The sequence below is a fragment of the Cervus elaphus genome, chromosome 10 (genome assembly GCF_910594005.1).
Source record: "Cervus elaphus chromosome 10, mCerEla1.1, whole genome shotgun sequence".
Taxonomy (NCBI): domain Eukaryota; kingdom Metazoa; phylum Chordata; class Mammalia; order Artiodactyla; family Cervidae; genus Cervus; species Cervus elaphus.
This window is the reverse complement of record NC_057824.1, coordinates 34,280,562-34,298,672: the sequence shown is the minus strand read 5'-3', so window position 1 is coordinate 34,298,672 and position 18,111 is coordinate 34,280,562. Positions and strand designations below refer to the sequence as shown.

General features: G+C 40.0%; 2 protein-coding genes across 3 annotated transcripts in view; one reads left to right on the top strand and one right to left on the bottom strand.

Moving 5' to 3' along the window:
- Positions 1-1,446: 1,446 nt before the first annotated feature.
- The window catches only part of METTL9 (methyltransferase like 9), a 47,294-nt gene continuing 30,629 nt past the window's right edge, over positions 1,447-18,111 (bottom strand). The window contains exon 5 of one of the 2 annotated variants that reach the window (XM_043914506.1): positions 1,447-3,709. In XM_043914506.1, coding sequence (XP_043770441.1) covers positions 3,504-3,709 — 206 coding nt within the window. In that variant the 3' untranslated portion in view covers positions 1,447-3,503. The remainder of the gene's footprint in view (positions 3,710-18,111) is intronic. The other variant, XM_043914507.1, reaches the window with a different exon arrangement.
- IGSF6 (immunoglobulin superfamily member 6) lies at positions 6,161-16,420 on the top strand. Its single transcript, XM_043914508.1, has 6 exons — positions 6,161-6,246; positions 10,224-10,580; positions 12,632-12,738; positions 13,562-13,609; positions 13,964-14,044; positions 15,211-16,420. The coding sequence occupies exons 1-6, from the start codon at positions 6,180-6,182 to the stop codon at positions 15,265-15,267; spliced, it is 717 nt and encodes a 238-aa protein (XP_043770443.1). The 5' UTR covers positions 6,161-6,179; the 3' UTR covers positions 15,268-16,420.

The window sequence follows — 18,111 nt, the reverse complement described above, 5'->3', positions numbered from 1 at the left end:
GGGTTGCCATTTCCTCCCGCAGGGGATCTTCCCGACCCAGGGATCGAAACCGTGTCTCCTTCCTCTCCTGCATTGGCAGGTGGCTTCTTTACCACTGAGCCACCTGGGAAGCCCACATAGACCAAGACAATACAAATATATTAGAATTGATAAAGTAGACACCAAAATATGAACACCTATACAGATAGCTACAGGAGACGTGAAATCAGTTTTACTGTGTTGTTCACTATTGCCTAGCTACCGTCTTATCATACAATTGCAAAAGGGCAGGCTATTGAATTTTATATTGTGGTAATATTTCCTTCATGATACTGGGTGCATTTTCTCAATTAAATCTTGGCATGGATAGTGTGATCTTCCTTCTGCCAATTCAGGATTTTATATCTTTGATAATTTGTTACTTGGTGAGCATTTTGGTTGTTTCAAGTCAATGATAAGCCCAGTTTTGTGCTCATCGGATTCCTAGGCAGCACAACTCAGTCTGGACGGCCCTGGCTCAGGGCACTGGCTTCCAGCTGTAACACAGGTGCATTGGATATAAGCCTATTTGAGGAGAACTTAGGTATCTGCACAAACGTGCTAAGTCACTTTAGCCACTGGAAGCCCATGTGGACGGACGGTACTGTAGCTTTTAGACAAAAAAAGATCATGAAATGCTTTTATCAGTAACTAAGCAGCAGCACGGTGAAGTCAACGGCACCCCACTCCAGTACTCTTGCCTGGAAAATCCCACGGATGGAGGAGCCTGATGGGCTGCAGTCCATGGGGTCGCTGAGTTGGACACGACTGAGTGACTTCATTTTCACTTTTCACTTTCATGCATTGGAGAAGGAAATGGCAACCCACTCCAGTGTTCTTGCCTGGAGAATCCCAGGGACAGCGGAGCCTGGTAGGCTGTCGTCTCTGGGGTCACACAGAGTCGGACATGACTGACACGACTTAGCAGCAGCAAGCAGTAGGAAACAACTGGTAAAAACATCTTGCTTCATTATGAGTCTGCTTGAATACTCTGCTCTGAAGAGTAGATTTCAAAGTTAATGAAACATGTTGGAGCAGAACTAAGTGAAAACAAAGCTTTACTCTGAAACAACTAAGTTTTATTTTATTTCCCAGCCCAGCTGCTTTTCTGTTAAAGGTCAATTATGTAAAAACTGATGTGACATAAGAGAAGGGTAGAAAATACACTGTCTCTCTTAACAGCTCTGCACAAGGGAGAAACGACTAAGGCTATTCTGTCTTCTTCCCTTCCATTCTCCGACATCAGTGGTCTCAACACTCCAGGGGCTTACAGCTGCAGGTGCAGAGCTTTGACCCACAGGTGCAGCTTGCATTTCCTTTCTCTGTGACCTTTAAGGTCAACTGGTTAGCCTGCTTTGACTGCAAATAGAGGTCTTCTTAATTCCTCCAGTACAACCTTAACTTGATATGAAACACTTACACAAGGAATGGTGCAGACAAGAAGGCAGTTTATTGTATCAATACTTTGGGGAGAAAAAAGAAAAAACATGATTCCATTTAAGAGGAAATAAACAGTCACTGACAGTAAGCAACACTGCCATCTAGTGGAATGATGATATACCACCAAGACTTTCAAGACCAGGCATGAAATGTGAGTGGATTTGTCAGTTTAAATTTTCACCAAAAAAACGGCACTTTTGAGAAGATGATTTTCAGAGAACCTCAGATTTTGAGAAAGTATTTTCTTTAAAATGCACAAATGTATGTGCTTTCTGATTTGGGGGGGAAGACGGAGGTTTGTTTCTTTTTTTTCCCAAATAGACTACCAAATTAATTCTCAATTTCAAAGTTAATGAAACACTTTGGAGCAACCTGCCTCTTTGAGCATCTGTCACTCTTGCACTCTGGTTCAGCAGTCTAAACAGCAACCCCTGATGATGACAATTTATAAAGAAGCAAAACTCAACTGTACAAGAACTACATTAAGTTTACTCATTTCCTCTATTTTTACAATCTAAGGTGCTAAGTATTTGCACTTCACTTATTTGAATTCCTGGGGGGGAAAAAAGCATTAGAACGCACCAATAACGCTTTTGCATAAATCACATAACCCAACTCTTATGACTACACAATAACGGTGGAAGATACTGGTGTGAGGACGTGGGAATGCTGTTCTTAATGAATAATAAAGTCATTCTTCTCAAGGCTTTAATTCTCCTTTATACCCAGGTGCTGTAGTAAATGTGATTTGATGACTTCTATGAGCATATAGATGAGAATATTTAATGAAACACCTGGCTGACAAAAGCAAGTTGTGAGAATAACATTGTTAATAGGCATGATCTCAAATTGGCACCTCTATGATTACTGATATTTTAGATTCTGGGTTAAGTGCTCTGCTCTTTGGAACATCCACAATGGTTATCGATCTTGGTAATGAGCTCCTCGTTGCAACATTTCTGGATATATGGTTGGAAGCACTCACGGATTCTAGAATGCATGAGTCTGATATGGTTTTCTTAAACCATACTCCTGGCAAACTATAAACTCAGTTAAGGATTTCGAGAAGAGCCAAGTTCTATGAAAGAGGTATACAAGGACAGGGTTAAGAAGCGGAATTAAAACAATTTTAGGTTGTGTTCTTGTCAGCAGACAAAACCGAATGTTCTAGTTCTGAGAACCTGAGATTGTCCAGAAAAGCAAAATTCTGAGTGTAGGATACAAGTTACCACAAAGTCAGAACCCACTGCTCTGTATTTCCAAAAAAAAAAAAAAAATATATATATATATATATATATGTATGAGTTGGGGAGTGAGGGTAGTCCCTGAAGTACATCTGAACGAGGTGGTTCTATGAGAGTTAGTCTGGGTTGCCTGTGTTCACCACAATTTGCAATAATCACCCCACCCCAGTCTAAAGCCTTCCTTTACCATATATTCTAGTCTACTTCATCTTTCTTTCATATATGCTACTACTTGGGCACCCCTGAAGCAAAGCAATTAAAGATGCTTGGGAAGCCTTATAGTAACTCCAACATGATGCCAAAGTCACCTCCAAAAAAAGTTTATTAGCATGATTAAAAACATTTTCTGGAATAATGACAGAATTTCTAAACATGAAAGAGGATCAGTGGCTATACTTTATAACCAATATTTGCAACTGGAAAGACAGCTTTATGGCCCAGTCTTCATTTCATTACAAACAACCCCCATTTACTGGTTCCCTGTGAAGTCATGACTATTGCTTTGGGAATGAGGCCCTACTGCAATTAAGTATAAAAAATATCTTCCATAATTGGAGTGTGACCTGCATTATTGAGTAAACAGTTGATAAAAATCCTCAAAGAGTTGGTTTTTTTGTTTTTTAAAAAACATTCCTTTTACACACTACAAAGCAATAATTAGTATTTTGGCTTTTAAAATTCCTACATGATATTTAGAATGGCAGTCCCCAAAGGTCCTCCCTTCATATAACTGAACTCGCAGACCCTCTTCCGGAGTGTACATTCTTGGGGTGGACTCTGAAGACTTCAACATCCACATGTTTATACGGGTTTGAGAACAAAGACAGCATCATCCAGAACGTAGTAGTCATTATACATGTCGCCTTCACACAGGTATGGCAGTCTGGTGAAAGCTTCGATAACAAAACCAGCTTTTCTGAAAACTTCAGGCAGACTATTCACTTGTTCTTCCCAATTCTGTCCCTTGATTTCCAAAATTTCCGATGGTTTATCCCACTTGCCACCTACTAAAACAAAAACATGAAGTTAAATTCTTGAACAAGCAGATTATTCAAAAGAGGGAAGAGGGGAAGAACAATATTTGCTAAGGACTTGGTATGTGCCAAGTACTGGGTGCCTTGATGAATGATCTCCCAGGGGACCCAGCAGGACGACAAAGGCTTAGGAAGACTGAAGAACGTGCCCCAGCTTGCAAGGTTAATGAACACTGGGGCAGAAATGTAATCCCTCATTAAACCAGACCCAAAGCCCGCATTACTCCTTTCTCTGACAGTTTCTTGATATCACCCTCCCTTACACTGACTGGTGTGTAATGGTTAACAGGTTTGGAAAACTGCTTATTAAACACTGGAATATTGAAGCAGAGTGTAACAAAGTTTGAAAGAGTGCTTTGAATAAAGGTAAGAAAATGACACTAGTGTAGTAAAATTATGCCACATATTAACTAAAGAGGTTTATCAGGCTGAAAGTAAAAATAGGTTAACAGAGGGTTTTAATTTCTAAAAACAGATCATTTGGTGTGCTTTTCAAGGGAGGTCAATCCACTCTCTAACTTTTCAGAAGAATTTCATACAAGTTAACCTCCAGAACCAGAAAGAGGATAACACACTAGAATGGATGAATCAACCTAGCATTTCTTGGAACAGTGACTGAAGTCTGTGTTACATTAGTCATTTCCAAACCCATGAGCGTCAGATGCCCAGGTACTGGAGGGCTAGAAAAAGTCTTCAGGTTTACATACATACCAAGCACTGACTACAGACACGCACACACACACACATACAGTGGTATATATAAATCTGGGGGGTGCTTTCAGACGCAACAATGATGTAAAAAAAATTAAAAAATACACAGTAATGTTAAAAGTATTACTAAATACAGAGACTAACTTTCTGGAAATGACAAAATATATAATCAACAGGAGCCAAGCATACAAACAGTACAGAGGAGAGGCTTTTCATGGTTTCCGGCAGTGAGCACCCCTCTTCCCCGTGGAAGGCAAAGCCTAGGGAAGCAGCTTCCCCCTCCTCTTTCTTGCAGCTCAGGCAATGGCTCATGACCTAAGCTCAGAAACAGTCGCCTGGGACCTGGAATGAGGAGCGAGTGGCCCAGAGAAGTGGGGACGTGAGGCTCCTTCTCTGGGAGCAGTGGTGTGAGTCCAAGCAGCTGGGGCAGCATGCAGGGGTACTCCTGACAGGCTATGGTCCATGCCAAGGCAGCAATGCTTGCCGGTGGCAGTGTGCTCTTCAGATCAGCTTTATAGCAGATTTCAGGGCAATGTGTCTTGCATGTAGACTCCAACACATGATTCTCCAGTCCTTCCAGGTACTCACTGAGCTATCCTCAAATCCTTTCAATAAACTCCCTTTTGCTTACTAAGTCAGCCCAAGTCACTTTCTGCTGCTTACAAAGAACCTGACTGATGGCCCCCGAGGGACTAGGGTGGGGGTTCTGGATGACAGAGATTCCACATATTTATTTCACAATAAAAGCAGTCACACAAAACTGGGGCACAAGGGCTTCCCAGGTGACTTAGTGGTAAAGAATCTCCTGCCAATGCAGGAGATGCAGATTCGAACACTGGGTTGGGAAGATCCCCTAGAGAAGGAAATGGTAACCCACTCCTGTATTCTTGCCTGGGAAATTCCAGGGACAGGGGAGCCTGGCAGGTTATAGTCCATGGGGTCACAAAGAGTTGGACATGACTTAGCGACTAAAAAAAACTGGGGTACAATTAGTTAATGGCACCCAACTTATTTATTCATTGTTCACTGATTTTTCTCTTGTCTCTACATGAAGATGGACTTCCCAAGTGGCGCTAGTGGTAAAGAACCCATCTGCCAATGCAGAAGATGGAAGAGATGTGAGTTCAATCCCTGGGTTGGGAAGAGCCCCTGGAGGTTGGGAAGAGCCCCTGGAGGAGGGCATGGCAACCCACTCCAGTATTCTTGCCTGGAGAATACCATGGACAGAGGAGCCTGGTGGGTTACAGTCCACAGGGTCGCAGAAAGTCGGACACAACTGAAGTGACTTAGCACACTACATGAAGATATTTCCTTCTGCTTCTCCTCAATTTCCAGCAGTTATCAGTCCAGCACCAAGAACAAATTAGATGCCCAAGAGCAGAGACTGAACTGCTCTAGAAAATTTAAGTATGAGTTATCTGTCAAACAATACTTTCTAGGAATATGCACCAAGGTAAATCAAAAATCTCACCCAAAGCATCTAACATCTTTGAGGATTTGTAAAACCCAAGAAAAATGTGACCATATTAACATTTAGAAATGTGCTCTAAGCTAAAATCTCAACTTTAAATGGTGAAACTGGATTACAAGCAATCTTTACACAATTTCAAAAAGTTCCCAATTATGGTTCCTCAATAAGAGTTCCTCTCTTTGGTTCTTCCTTTCTTAGAAAAAAAAAAAGCCGAAACTCTCTTCAAATACACATTCCCACACCTCACACATACACACAGAAATGGAGACTGTGAACAGAGGCAAGATCATTCTCGGTCTGGAACTCAATCTGATTCTGTTTTATGTCGGTAAGGTTCTTTTTTTTTCCCTTCATTTAAATTAACTGCTACTTTTCATCTAAAAATTCATTTATATTTTAAGCCCCTACAGATTTTTAAATGTATAACATTATGGAAACTGTCTAGGCGACAAATTTCCTTTTTCTCAGAGAAATAGGTAATAAAAGAACAGCTGAGAAAAAAATTAATATTAACATTGAAAATTTCCTTTACTATCATGCTGCTTTAGAGAAGAGTACTTCACCAAACAAAGGCTTGAAAATATTCATAAAATCACGTTAATCATCAACATTTCAGTTCCCATACAGGCAAACTGACTGTGCACTAAATACTTGAATATTTTTAAAGAACAGTGTTTCAGAAAAAGCTGAATTTCTATAAATTGAAGTACCTGTCATTTAAAAAAACTGCAATGGCTCCTTCCTTGAAAAATAACCATATCACAAATACATGGATATTTCTGCCTATTTTTTCTCTATGAGAGAGTTTCCTATATCACAGTTCTAATAATTTCATCATCATTCTAGAAAATCTAATAATCTCAGATTTGCTCACAAAGTTTGGGTCATAGGCCAGGAAAGGGAACAAAAGCTCTTATTTTTTTTCCCATCTGTAAAGCAATATTTTTAAATGTTAACAGTGATTTGGTGGGGGCGGAGTGGTGAAAGGACTATGGTGACTTTTTTGCTTCTACTTTCAGTAATAAGTTTATTTATTCCCTAATAAGTATATATATTACTTTATAAGAGTATTCTAATTAAATTATTTTTAAAAAGAATTCTATCTTTCAAAGATATATACTGAAAGCTGTGCAGACAAATTATCTGGAATTTGCCCTAAAATAACACGAGAGTAAAGGCACAAGTAGGGAGAAGAGCTGAAACAAGACTGGGCTGCAGTCAGGTGATGGTGGAGAAGTTACTGTGCTGGTCAACTACTTCTGCGTACGTTCGAAATTTTCCATAAAGCCGTTTTTTAGAAAGCTTGAAAATTACTTTTCTATGGATTTTCTAGCTTGGTCTTCAAAAACAGTAATCTTTTTTAATTCCCTCCACTAAGAAGATAAACTTTCAACCTTTTCAGAGGGTATTGTGTTTAAAAAGAAACCCTACAGAATGTGAGAGTTGTTAAAGCGCAGCTCTTCACAGGAGTGGGCTGCAGGCTGACACATTGTCCAGACTTCCCTTTCGCGCTCAGCTGCTGCCTCACTTCGGGGCGGGGGAGGGAGCAGCCGTCTCCTCACAGCCTGGGCTCTCCTCACAGCCTGGGCCTCCTCACAGCCTGGGCTCTCCTCACAGCCTGGGCCTCCTCACAGCCTGGGCCCTCCTCACAGCCTGGGCTTCCTCACAGCCTGGGCTCTCCTCACAGCCTGGGCTCTCCTCACAGCCTGGGCCTCCTCACAGCCTGGGCTCTCCTCACAGCCTGGGCTCTCCTCACAGCCTGGGCTCTCCTCACAGCCTGGGCTCTCCTCACAGCCTGGGCTCTCCTCACAGCCTGGGCCTCCTCACAGCCTGGGCTCTCCTCACAGCCTGGGCTCTCCTCACAGCCTGGGCTCTCACAGGAAACCACCGGGAGCGGGTCCCTCCCTTCTGAGGCAGTCAGGAGCAGAGATATGAAACTCCAAAATTGCAACTATTTATTTTACCCTGGAACACTAGTTCTCCAAGAAAAACGTTAAAAGATAGCTTCCCTTTTAAAAACTACCTGAGGGAGGACTTGACACTGGGACGTTGCTGATTAACTTCATGACTCTGGCAGGCCTACTTCCACTTCAAGTTCCCACACTTAACAATCACTATACTTATAAAGCCGTTTCTCTACTTCTAAGGTGATGAAGTCTGGGTAGGAGACCTGCGGTCGCAGTTACCAGCCCTAGGAGTGAAGCAAAGTCCCTTGGCTGAAGACGCAGGAAGCCTGGTCTTCTCCAGTGACTTGACTTTACCCTCTAGTCTGGTTTATCTTTACGGGGTTGTTAAAAAGCTCCCAGTTCATCTCCAATTGTACAAATACAAAAATTACAACACAGTGAGAACAGATTTGGGTCACAAATACTGTGATTCTAGTTTTAATTCTTCTGTTCTGGATCAGGACCTATAAGAAAAATGTTAAGTGACAAAAAGCCTGTATGAAACTTTTATCAGACAATTTGGATTATTTTTTAATTTTGTGTACAATAGCAAAGGGAAAAGTCAGACAAATAAGACCATGTGGAAACATATAACCACACAAAGTCAGAGTGAAAACACGTACAAATTCCAATTTGCCTCAACCAAAAGTATTTCACAGAGCCTCCCTGCCCCCAAAACAGCTGAGGGCAGGTTTTCCCAGTAATAAATACCTGAGCAGCGTTCCAGCTTCACGAGCCTGGGATTAGATAGAAGGCCACATGGGGACCCACCCCCCACGACAGGGAAGCAGCATGACGTGGTGGTGGAGAGAGCGCTGGATGGGGTGTCTAGTCTTGGCCCTGCTGACATGATACTGTGAAGTGAAGTGAAAGTCGCTCAGTCATGTCCGACTCTTTGCGACCCCATGGACTATACAGTCCATGGAATTCTCCAGGCCAGAATACTGGAATGGGTAGCCCTTTCCTTCTCCAGAGGATCTGCCCAACCCAGGGATCAAACTCAGGTCTCCCACATTACGGGTGGATTCTTTCCAAGCTGAGCCACAAGGGAAGCCCAAGAATACTGGAGTGGGTAGCCTATCCCTTCTTCAGGGGATTTTCCCAACCAAGGAATCAAACCAGGGTCTCTTGCATTGCAGGCGGATTCTTTACCAGCTGAGCTATCAGGGATAGCTATCTCTATTTAGAGCTCTATTTACAGCTATCTCTAAAATGGGCATATGATACTGTGGGGACAGGAGTAGCCATGGCAGTAGAAATAGTTCCTTTCATTAAATACTTACTAAGACCCAGGTAAGTAAATACTCCTTGTGCACTGATGGCCTCAATGAAACTTCCTGCTAACCTCATGATACTCACACTATCCCCCTTTTGCTAATGAGGAAACAGACCAGAGAGCTAGGAACTAGCAAGAGCTAGGATCCGAACTCAAACATCTGCTCCTAATCAAAATACTGCTCAAGTAAATTAGAGCTACAAGAGGCTACAAAGCAACGTACAAGAGCCAGGAAAGAAACTAACCTGCTGGGTAGTGGCATGGCCAGCTCATCATGCCTCTGCTCAGCAACGAAAGGCTGGCTAAGTCAGGGCTGCAATTTCCTAGATGTACATCTTGCCTTTTATAATGTTTCCCTCTGGGACAACTAGACTCCCTGAAGAACAACTGTAAACTGTCATGAATTCCTAGCAATCACAACCTTAAAAGGCAGAAAAAAAAAATCTCTGCTGCTCACATGCTCAGTCATTTGCATGAGGGGCTTTGATACCTATTGCTACACTGAATGCAATACTCCTATGAGGCCAGGGGTGCAGATAAGGAAACAGGCTCCTAGAGAGCCATTGATTTGCACAGGGAGATCAACAGACAGCTCGTAAGTACACCACGAGTGTACACGTGGGCCCCGAACCTCTGACTCCGGATCTGCTGTCACCTCCAGCAATGGAGATCTCCACCCCACCCCCAGGGCTGCCCCTTAAGTACCAGACATCACTGCGCTCCAGAAGCCTGAGGTCAGGAAACTCAGAGGGTCAAGAAAAGTGAGGAACACCAGCGTCTACCTTTTTTTTAAGTCTCAATTTTTTGGATTGACATTAATGTACAAGTTAAAAAAAGGTTACAGGTGTGCTGTAACTTTATAATAGTGATTCACAATTTTAAAGGTTATATTCCATTCATAGTTATCATAAAATATTGGCACCAGTGTCTACTTTTATAGTCTCGTCCATGCTGAGTGAGGTAAAAACAAGAAAGCCATGGTTTTCCAGTGGATTCTTCACCCCAAAATGTGAATAAAACCGGAGCACAGGACAAAGGGAGGTGAGAAGCCCACTGAAGAAGCTCATCTGCTTCCTCCTACAGGGGTCGCGGACGACTGCACCGTCTCAGTGTCTCAATTACCTGAACTTGAAGTGGACTACAGGCAAAAGGTCGTAACCTTGACCTGCTCCTTCTCCACCGTGGGGTGCCCTGCAGAGAAACCAACACGCCTGTGGTTTCGCTACGGGACTCACGAGCCTGAGAACCTGTGCTCGAATGGATGCAGCAGTGAGACAGACAAATACACCCTTAAGTATCCAGCACAAAACCAGGTTTCCCTCACCGTGAACAGGCTGACTTTCAACGACAGTGCAATCTACATCTGTGGAATAGCCTTTCGCAGCTCAAAGCAACCGAGAGCTAAGCAAACGGGAGGAGGGACTGTGCTTGTGGTGAGAGGTCAGTCAAAGCTTTATTCCCATACACTGTGTTCTGCTTGGCCCCTTAAATGCATCACTTACTTCTATGCAGAGATTAGGAGATAAATCTGATAACTTAATAGCTGAGCCAATGAAAAGTGTGACCTACTCACTAGCCAACATGCAGTTTGGATTGAAGAACTACTAATCCCATCTCTCAGCCTCTGCAGACAGAGTCAGGGTTATGCCGGGTGCTATATTCTCTATGTTCAGACTTTACTGGCAAAGGCTGACCAACTATGTCCTCCTTTCTCCATGTTACATGGATTGAATTTAACTGACAGCCTTGTTAGGATCTGGTCTGGTATGGCACCATCTAGAACAAAACACTGGAGAAGCATAAGCAATCAATAAATTGAACCCATAAAAAAAATATGCATTATGGAGAATAAACACAAATTTTAGGTAAAGCCACTGGGGGACCCCTGACCTTACCCCCTTGTGCATAGATAATGAACAGAAAAAGGGTCGGTGTGCTTGTGGTTTCCTGAGATTTCCTAAAATCCATGATAATTTCCTCACGTGAGTGAGGACACTGAGCCTATCTAAGTCCTATAAATTAAGACATTTCTGAGGAAAAGCTTCGCACACTTCTGGGGAAAGGAAGAGAAGAGCAGCAACTCCATGCTTCTCTCACACCTCTCGCCTTTAAAGAAACTCTACTATGATGAATTCTGAGATCATTAAAACATAAACTCAAATTGACCAGGCTTTTGGTTTTAAAACAGGACTTCGAGGAGTCCAGATTGCACTATATTACAATCCCTACTTTGGTGTTCTAATGAACTTTTGCTATTCCACCATCATTTAATATTAGTTAATACTCACCTGTGGGGTAAATTATAAATGAGTTAATGCACATAAAGAACTTTTAATGGTTCCTGGTTTATAGCAAATAATTAATGTCAGCTAAGGATATCAACTCTGAATATTCACTGGAAGGACTGATGCTAAAGCTCCAGTACTTTGGCCACCTGATGTGAAGAGCTGACTCACTGGAAATGACCCTGATGCTGGGAAAGATTGAGGGCAGGAGGAGAAGGGGGCAACAGAGGATGAGATGGCTGGATGGCATCACGGACTCAATGGACTTGAGTTTGAGCAAACTCCGGGAGATAGTGAAGGACAGGGAAGCCAGGCGCACTGCAGTCTATGAGATCGGAAAGGGTCAGACATGACTTAGCGACTAAACAACAACAGATATTAAAACACACACACAACAGCTGTGGCGATTTGTATCCCTCACTGCATGCATTTGTCTTCTATAAAAAATAACAGCCAGAAGAAAAACGGTTTGTACAAGTTATTCAGATAACAATTACAAATTTAATTGGATTCTGTACTTCAAATAATTGCATACTTGAAGACGCAGTGTGTTACTTCATCACTACCTAGAGAACAGGACACTTCCTTCAGGAAGGGAGAAATTCAGAATGTACAAATGGATTCAATAATCCTACTTCCAGCTTTATTAGAAAGAAGAAACACACAACACCACACATACAAGCGTGCAGTGAGCACCACAATCTCAGTGTATGGCCTTCTCAGGTTCTTCAAAGATTGCACTGTTTACCTATGTGTACAGTTCAAGGTTATAAACATATGCGGGAAAGAATTCTAACTCCATAGACTCTTGGTAACACTTGTTCAGTGTATCTACTAAAAGAAACTTAAAACACTCTTGAACAACCTGTCTTGAAATGTTTATGTCACTTTAGGCAACATTTTATATAAAAAGTGATTCTTAGCATCATGACAAATAATTAATTGAATTTACTAAAATTTTAAGTTTTAAAAATGAGTAACATTTTGGGCATAATACACTTAAAGAACAAATGAACTGGCTTTAACTCTATCATATACTTGAGTGCCTTCTAAATCAAGAGCCCCTGAATAAATTTTTATATGTATAGCTAAAGAGCATAAGGTCATGTGTCCCCCTTAACATTTAGTTTCAATTACAGTTTATACATATATTTCCAATAATATGTTTCAGTAGTGACTGTGGCTCTTTCTCTGTAATTAACAAAGAGACGAAGGTTCTCAGCAAGGAACTGCAGTCTGTCCTGATAGCCCTCTTAGTCCTGTTCTCCATCTACATCATCAGTGTGCTCGTGATCCTCATCGTCCTCACTGAAGTAAGTCAAACGTCTTGCGTTAGATATCCCTATGGCCTTGAAAATTATCCTAAGGAAATAATTTCCATCTCTCCACATATTGGGAGCCTCAGAAATAGCTCACCTAATTAATGTCTCCCTTTGCATCTGCAGGAAATACCTACTGCAGAGGAGGTCTGCAGAAAAGAGCAAAAAGTTTCATCACTGAAAATTACTAACCAGAGTATACAATTTATATGGTTTTCTTTCCGTAAATGGAAATAAGAGATCCTTCTTTATAACCATCAGACACACGCTGCTTTTGCACTGGTGGGGGAGGTATGAAAGGCCTAAGAATGATCTTTAAGAGTAAAAAAGGTTAACGAAAAAGACCAAAGGAACTTTCCCGGTGATACAGTGGCTAGGACTCCATGTTCCCAATGCAGGGTGCCCGGATTCAATTCCTGATCAGGGAACTAGATCCCACATGATACTTCTAAAAGTCATGCATGATGCAATTAAGACCCAGAACAGCTAAACAAATATTTAAAAAGAGAGAGAGATTAGACACTGCCTTAAAATATCTTTAAGAGGCCTAAAGTTTTTGAGAAAGACTATACTTCTCATTGTTCACATGCTATAAGAGGGGGAATGTATGTGTTATATTAAGATTACCATAAATCCTATTATCAATATCAGCTTGAGCTATTAATAAAAACATCTCAGAAGTGACATGAAAATTACTAACTCTTACTGCATATTACTTAAGTATTAAGTTCGTTTAACCTTATTATGGTATCAGATATCTGCCATGATTGTTCTGAGTACATAACACGTCTTATGATTTTCCTTTTCTTCCTGACAGTTAAAATCTAACACTCAAAGAAAGAAAGAAACAGAAGAGTCACAAAAGGTACAGACCAATGCTGGTAAAACATCTTCAGAACTGTGGTTATTAACTATTTTACATTGAAAATAATTTACGAAACACAGAACATCACCATAGAACAACTTTCATACTGTTTCCTATTGTTGAGAAAAATTATACTCTCAAGTGGTAGAATATGTGGCAAATTGATAGTTCTCAATCATAAATTCTACTTAATATACTCAAAATACAAGAGTTAACTAACTTTACATACAGATGTGTTGGGTGGGATAGTTTCTAGGACTGGTGGCCAATGCAGAAAGAAAAGGCTCAGATAACGTGCAATAAGCATTGCTTTTAATCATAAGACAACTTTTTTTTTCTTATTTGTATTTATAGAAAAAGAGTGCTCGGCGTATTTTTCAGGAAATTGCTCAAGAGCTATATAATAAGAGACATGCGGAAACAAGCCAACCAACTGTAAGTGTAAAATATCAAAAAGATGTAAGACTAAAAAGCATGTTTAACTAAAAAAATATAAAACATGTTTAACTAAAAAAAACTTAGCTGCCAGCAAGCTGTCAATAATCAAGTTTTCTTTAAAAAGCGTCTGAAAGAGAACTTTCATAAAATGCATTTGTTTTGATAAATACATAAGAAAGGACATCTGATGGAATGTCAAATAGACACCAGGTTGGCATCTTAGTGACATGAAATCTTTCTGAAACACACTGGATACAGGTAATGTTTTCAATACAGACAAGGATGCTTTTGTGGATTGAAGGCTTCTTTGGACTGTATCGTGCATCAGTAGTAACCATTAAGCAAATGTTGCAAACATCTGTGATCAAATTATACAGAAAACTTACTTGTTCGCATTAGAAAAGACAGATAATAAGAATAAAAAATGAGTATTTCTTCAGCTTTTGATGTTTAGTGATAGGAAGAATGTATATGTTGACTATAATACATTGATAGTCCTTATACAGTCTTAAAGTCCTATAATAACAGGTTTTCCAAACAAAACATTGTTTTAGAGCTAGTAGAACAGACAGTTTCCATGACACCTGATCAAACTGCTCAGATTTAGATTAAAATGTATGCAAAATAAAGAACTTAAGACACTAGCAGAGATACCTTCCTCTTCAACAGCAGCCACGAGGGCAAACGAAACAGAATTCTGATACGAGATGTGGTTTTTCTAAATCTAATTTCTAAAAAAGATCTTCATCCAGGAAATAATATCATCTAAGTAGTCACTTCATTCTTCAATGTATATACAAATACATAAAGAAGTGGTTTAATTATAAATACCTAAGATGCCACTCTGAATAATTATAAATGCGTGTTCACACTCTTCTTTTATTGACACAGGCACCTTTTCAGCAAAGAGGCCAAATTAAATGGCTAGAAGACAAGCCTGGAAGTAGGAATTTTAAAGCCCTCAGTCAGGGCTTTGACAATGGCATGTAAATAAGAAAGTTATTCTTCAGTTTCCCACATCTTACTCCAAATAAAGGGGAAGTAGAAACTAGACCTTTATGGTTACTGGAGAATGCAGGACAGCACTGTAATTAATATGTGGCTCTTAGTGTGGTGTTACTGGTTACAAAACTTAAAATGTGGCTTGTTATTTACTATTGCAGGAAAAAGACAACACTTATGAAAATAGAACAGCCCTTTCTAACTATGAAAGACCATAGAAGTCTTCTGACTTTCAATCAAGTCACCGAAAATCCAACTCCAGATGTTATGAAAGTATTAGTGGATATTCACCCATCAGGTTTTTTTTAGAAAACAATTTAAGGTAAATGGAAAAGTCAACCAGCTACAAGAAGGACGCCAGAGAATATAAGGAAATTATTACTAATGAAAATTACCAAAATACTAAAACCTAACAAAATGCAACTGAAAAGTACTTTCCTAATTTGCTACGTAGGAGAATTCTAAGCAGTCAAGCATCTTCAAAAACTTCCAATTAAAGCATATGTCCTCCTGTATTTTCTCCATTTGACATAACCACACGATGACTGATACCCTGAAGATGATCTGAAGTCATACCAAGTGCCTCAGTCTTGCCTAGAAGAACTGTCTTTATGGTTTCTAGACGTGCTGGGCCAACTAGACCAAGTTGGCAGGGGAAGAGGAACGGAGGGAGGAAGGAATGTGTCAAAATCTGAGTTAGAAAAAAATCATCTTGAACAGTATTTTGCAGCAAATATTATTTCCTCTAGTATTGCAATGGGCCGGTGGTACAGTACACATTTTCCGGCCAGGGTATGCAAAATAACTTACATCATGCTACCAACAGAAAGTGAGAGCACAGTAGAATACAATAACATTTTGGTTATTATAACATTTAATTATTTTAACAAAAAATCCAAAGCATAAGGTTCAGCCAGAGAAAACCTCAGAATAAATAAGCCACGATGGACTCTAGGTGTCAGTCTTGTGCCAAATAACAGCACCAGGGAAGGCTTTGGCAAAGCATTGGAACTGATCAAGACTGCAATATTTTTTCTTCTCTTTTAGTAAGTCATTGCATTACACACACACATACACACAAAAATATACGTATGCACACACACATTTATATAAACCTACACTTTATACATAGTTGGGGTCATACAGAGTAAATAGTTTTGTATTATGCACTGCAGTGTGATTTTTAACCAACTAAGGAGGGAAATGTTAGACAAGGGGCAGTGTACAGCAGGGAGGCTTATGGCACTTACTACCATCTCACTAAGAAAACATGTTATAGAACTGCTCTCTGAAAGTTACTTCTGTGTAACAAAAAATCTATTTGAAGTACCTGCAAGTATATATTTGCTATTAAACCTGAATTACAACCCATTATGTTTATTTAAAGTGTTTCTCTTAAACTAGTATAAAATGAGATGGATTCTTATTTTTAAAACCCAGATTAAATTTTCAAATATTTTAAGATCCCTTTAAAAGTATTTTGTACTGATGGCTTAAATCAGGGACCTCTAACCTTTTCCATCTGGGTGGGGGAGGCACATAACCTCATTTTGTGTGTGAATATATGTGAAAACACATGTGAATACACATGTGCTTTGTGTAGTTTATGCATATACATGTACATGTATATATGTGTATATACAAAAGCAGAAATTCAACAACAGGCGTTAAAAGCAATATAAATAAAAATGTTAACATTTCCCTCCTGTACCCCAACATAAAAAGTCTTGCATATTCCCTCAACTTTGAGAGCACTGGCCTGACTAAAGTAAATGAACTTCTAAACCAGATGGCAGAAAAGGTAAGTACTACCACCATCTAGGTGAATAGAAGGGATCTGATCATTTCCTTTTGATTTCTGAAAGTCACTACCTTTTGGTCCTTTCAGGGCTGAAAATATGCCATTCTTCATGTAACTAATGAGGAAACAAGATCTTTAAGACAAAATTGTATTTGATTCAGAATAAACCTTTCCCAATACAAGCAAGGACTGTGTTTAAGAGACGAATTTTTAAGCTAAATTTTGGAACATACTTTCCCAAGTAGTTATATTCCTTGAGGTCATATATGAGTGCCTGATATATATAATATTCATTCTTTTATTCATCCAACAGGCCAATAATACTGACTGACCGTTATACTGTTATACAACCAAAGGCTTCTTTTGCATGCTACCCTTGGGTCTCACCGAACTGGGAACCCCAGCTGGGAACCACACCTTGTTCACATCTTATTGCTGTTGCATATGCTGTTTCCTCTGCTTGGTAAAACACTCTGTAGGTGCAAACACAGGTCAAATATCTCCACATGAAAACTTCCCTAACTCCTCCAGCAGTTAATGGAACTTTCCACTCTAAACTCATGGTACTTCATGTTTCTTTTCAGATTATCCTGCCACTGTCTGTTTACATCTTCTGAACTATTCTCTAAGTATCTTAAAACTAGAAGCACATGTCTCATTTCTTTTTACTTCCACTGCTTAGCACTGCCTGGTACATAAGTCTTTTAAATACCCTTACATGAATGCAACTGAACGATGTTTCTACAGAACAGTATTTTTTCGGCCCTTCAACTGAGATACGAAGCACAGTTCACTCCTTAGGCATTGACCCTCATGCCTTGTCATAAGGACCATTCACTGAATCCCTAACATTAATTTTCCTGCTATCTGAGCATCCAGAATTTCCACTGGAAAGGATTAAGCTATAGCTTTCTGTTTAAATCTACACCTCCCAAGACAATCAGAAGAGAATAAATTGAAAATAACTTGAGGACGAAAAAGAACAGACATGGTTCTAGTGTCTATACACTCTACCCTCTAGAGCAGTGACACCACATACCAAAAGGTGTTAATGAAATTTTCAGAATAAGTCATATCTTTCTCTCTACTATATAAGTGCTAAGAGAGTTTGAAACCCTGGGCTAATAGGCATATAGTTCAGTGTGTGTGAAGTCGAGTCACATAAACTGATTTTGAGACCAAGCTAAAATGCAAAAATACTGACAAATACTTCAAAGTGAAGGACTATGAACAAATCTGATCTAAGAAGCCACAAATAAAA

Coding starts and splice junctions, on each gene's coding strand:
- IGSF6 (XM_043914508.1), top strand. CDS start 6,180: ATGGAGACTGTGAACAGAGGCAAGATCATTCTCGGTCTGGAACTCAAT. Junction 12,739..13,561: donor TCCTCATCGTCCTCACTGAA/GTAAGTCAAACG, acceptor TCTTCCTGACAG/TTAAAATCTAACACTCAAAG. Junction 13,610..13,963: donor AAACAGAAGAGTCACAAAAG/GTACAGACCAAT, acceptor TTGTATTTATAG/AAAAAGAGTGCTCGGCGTAT.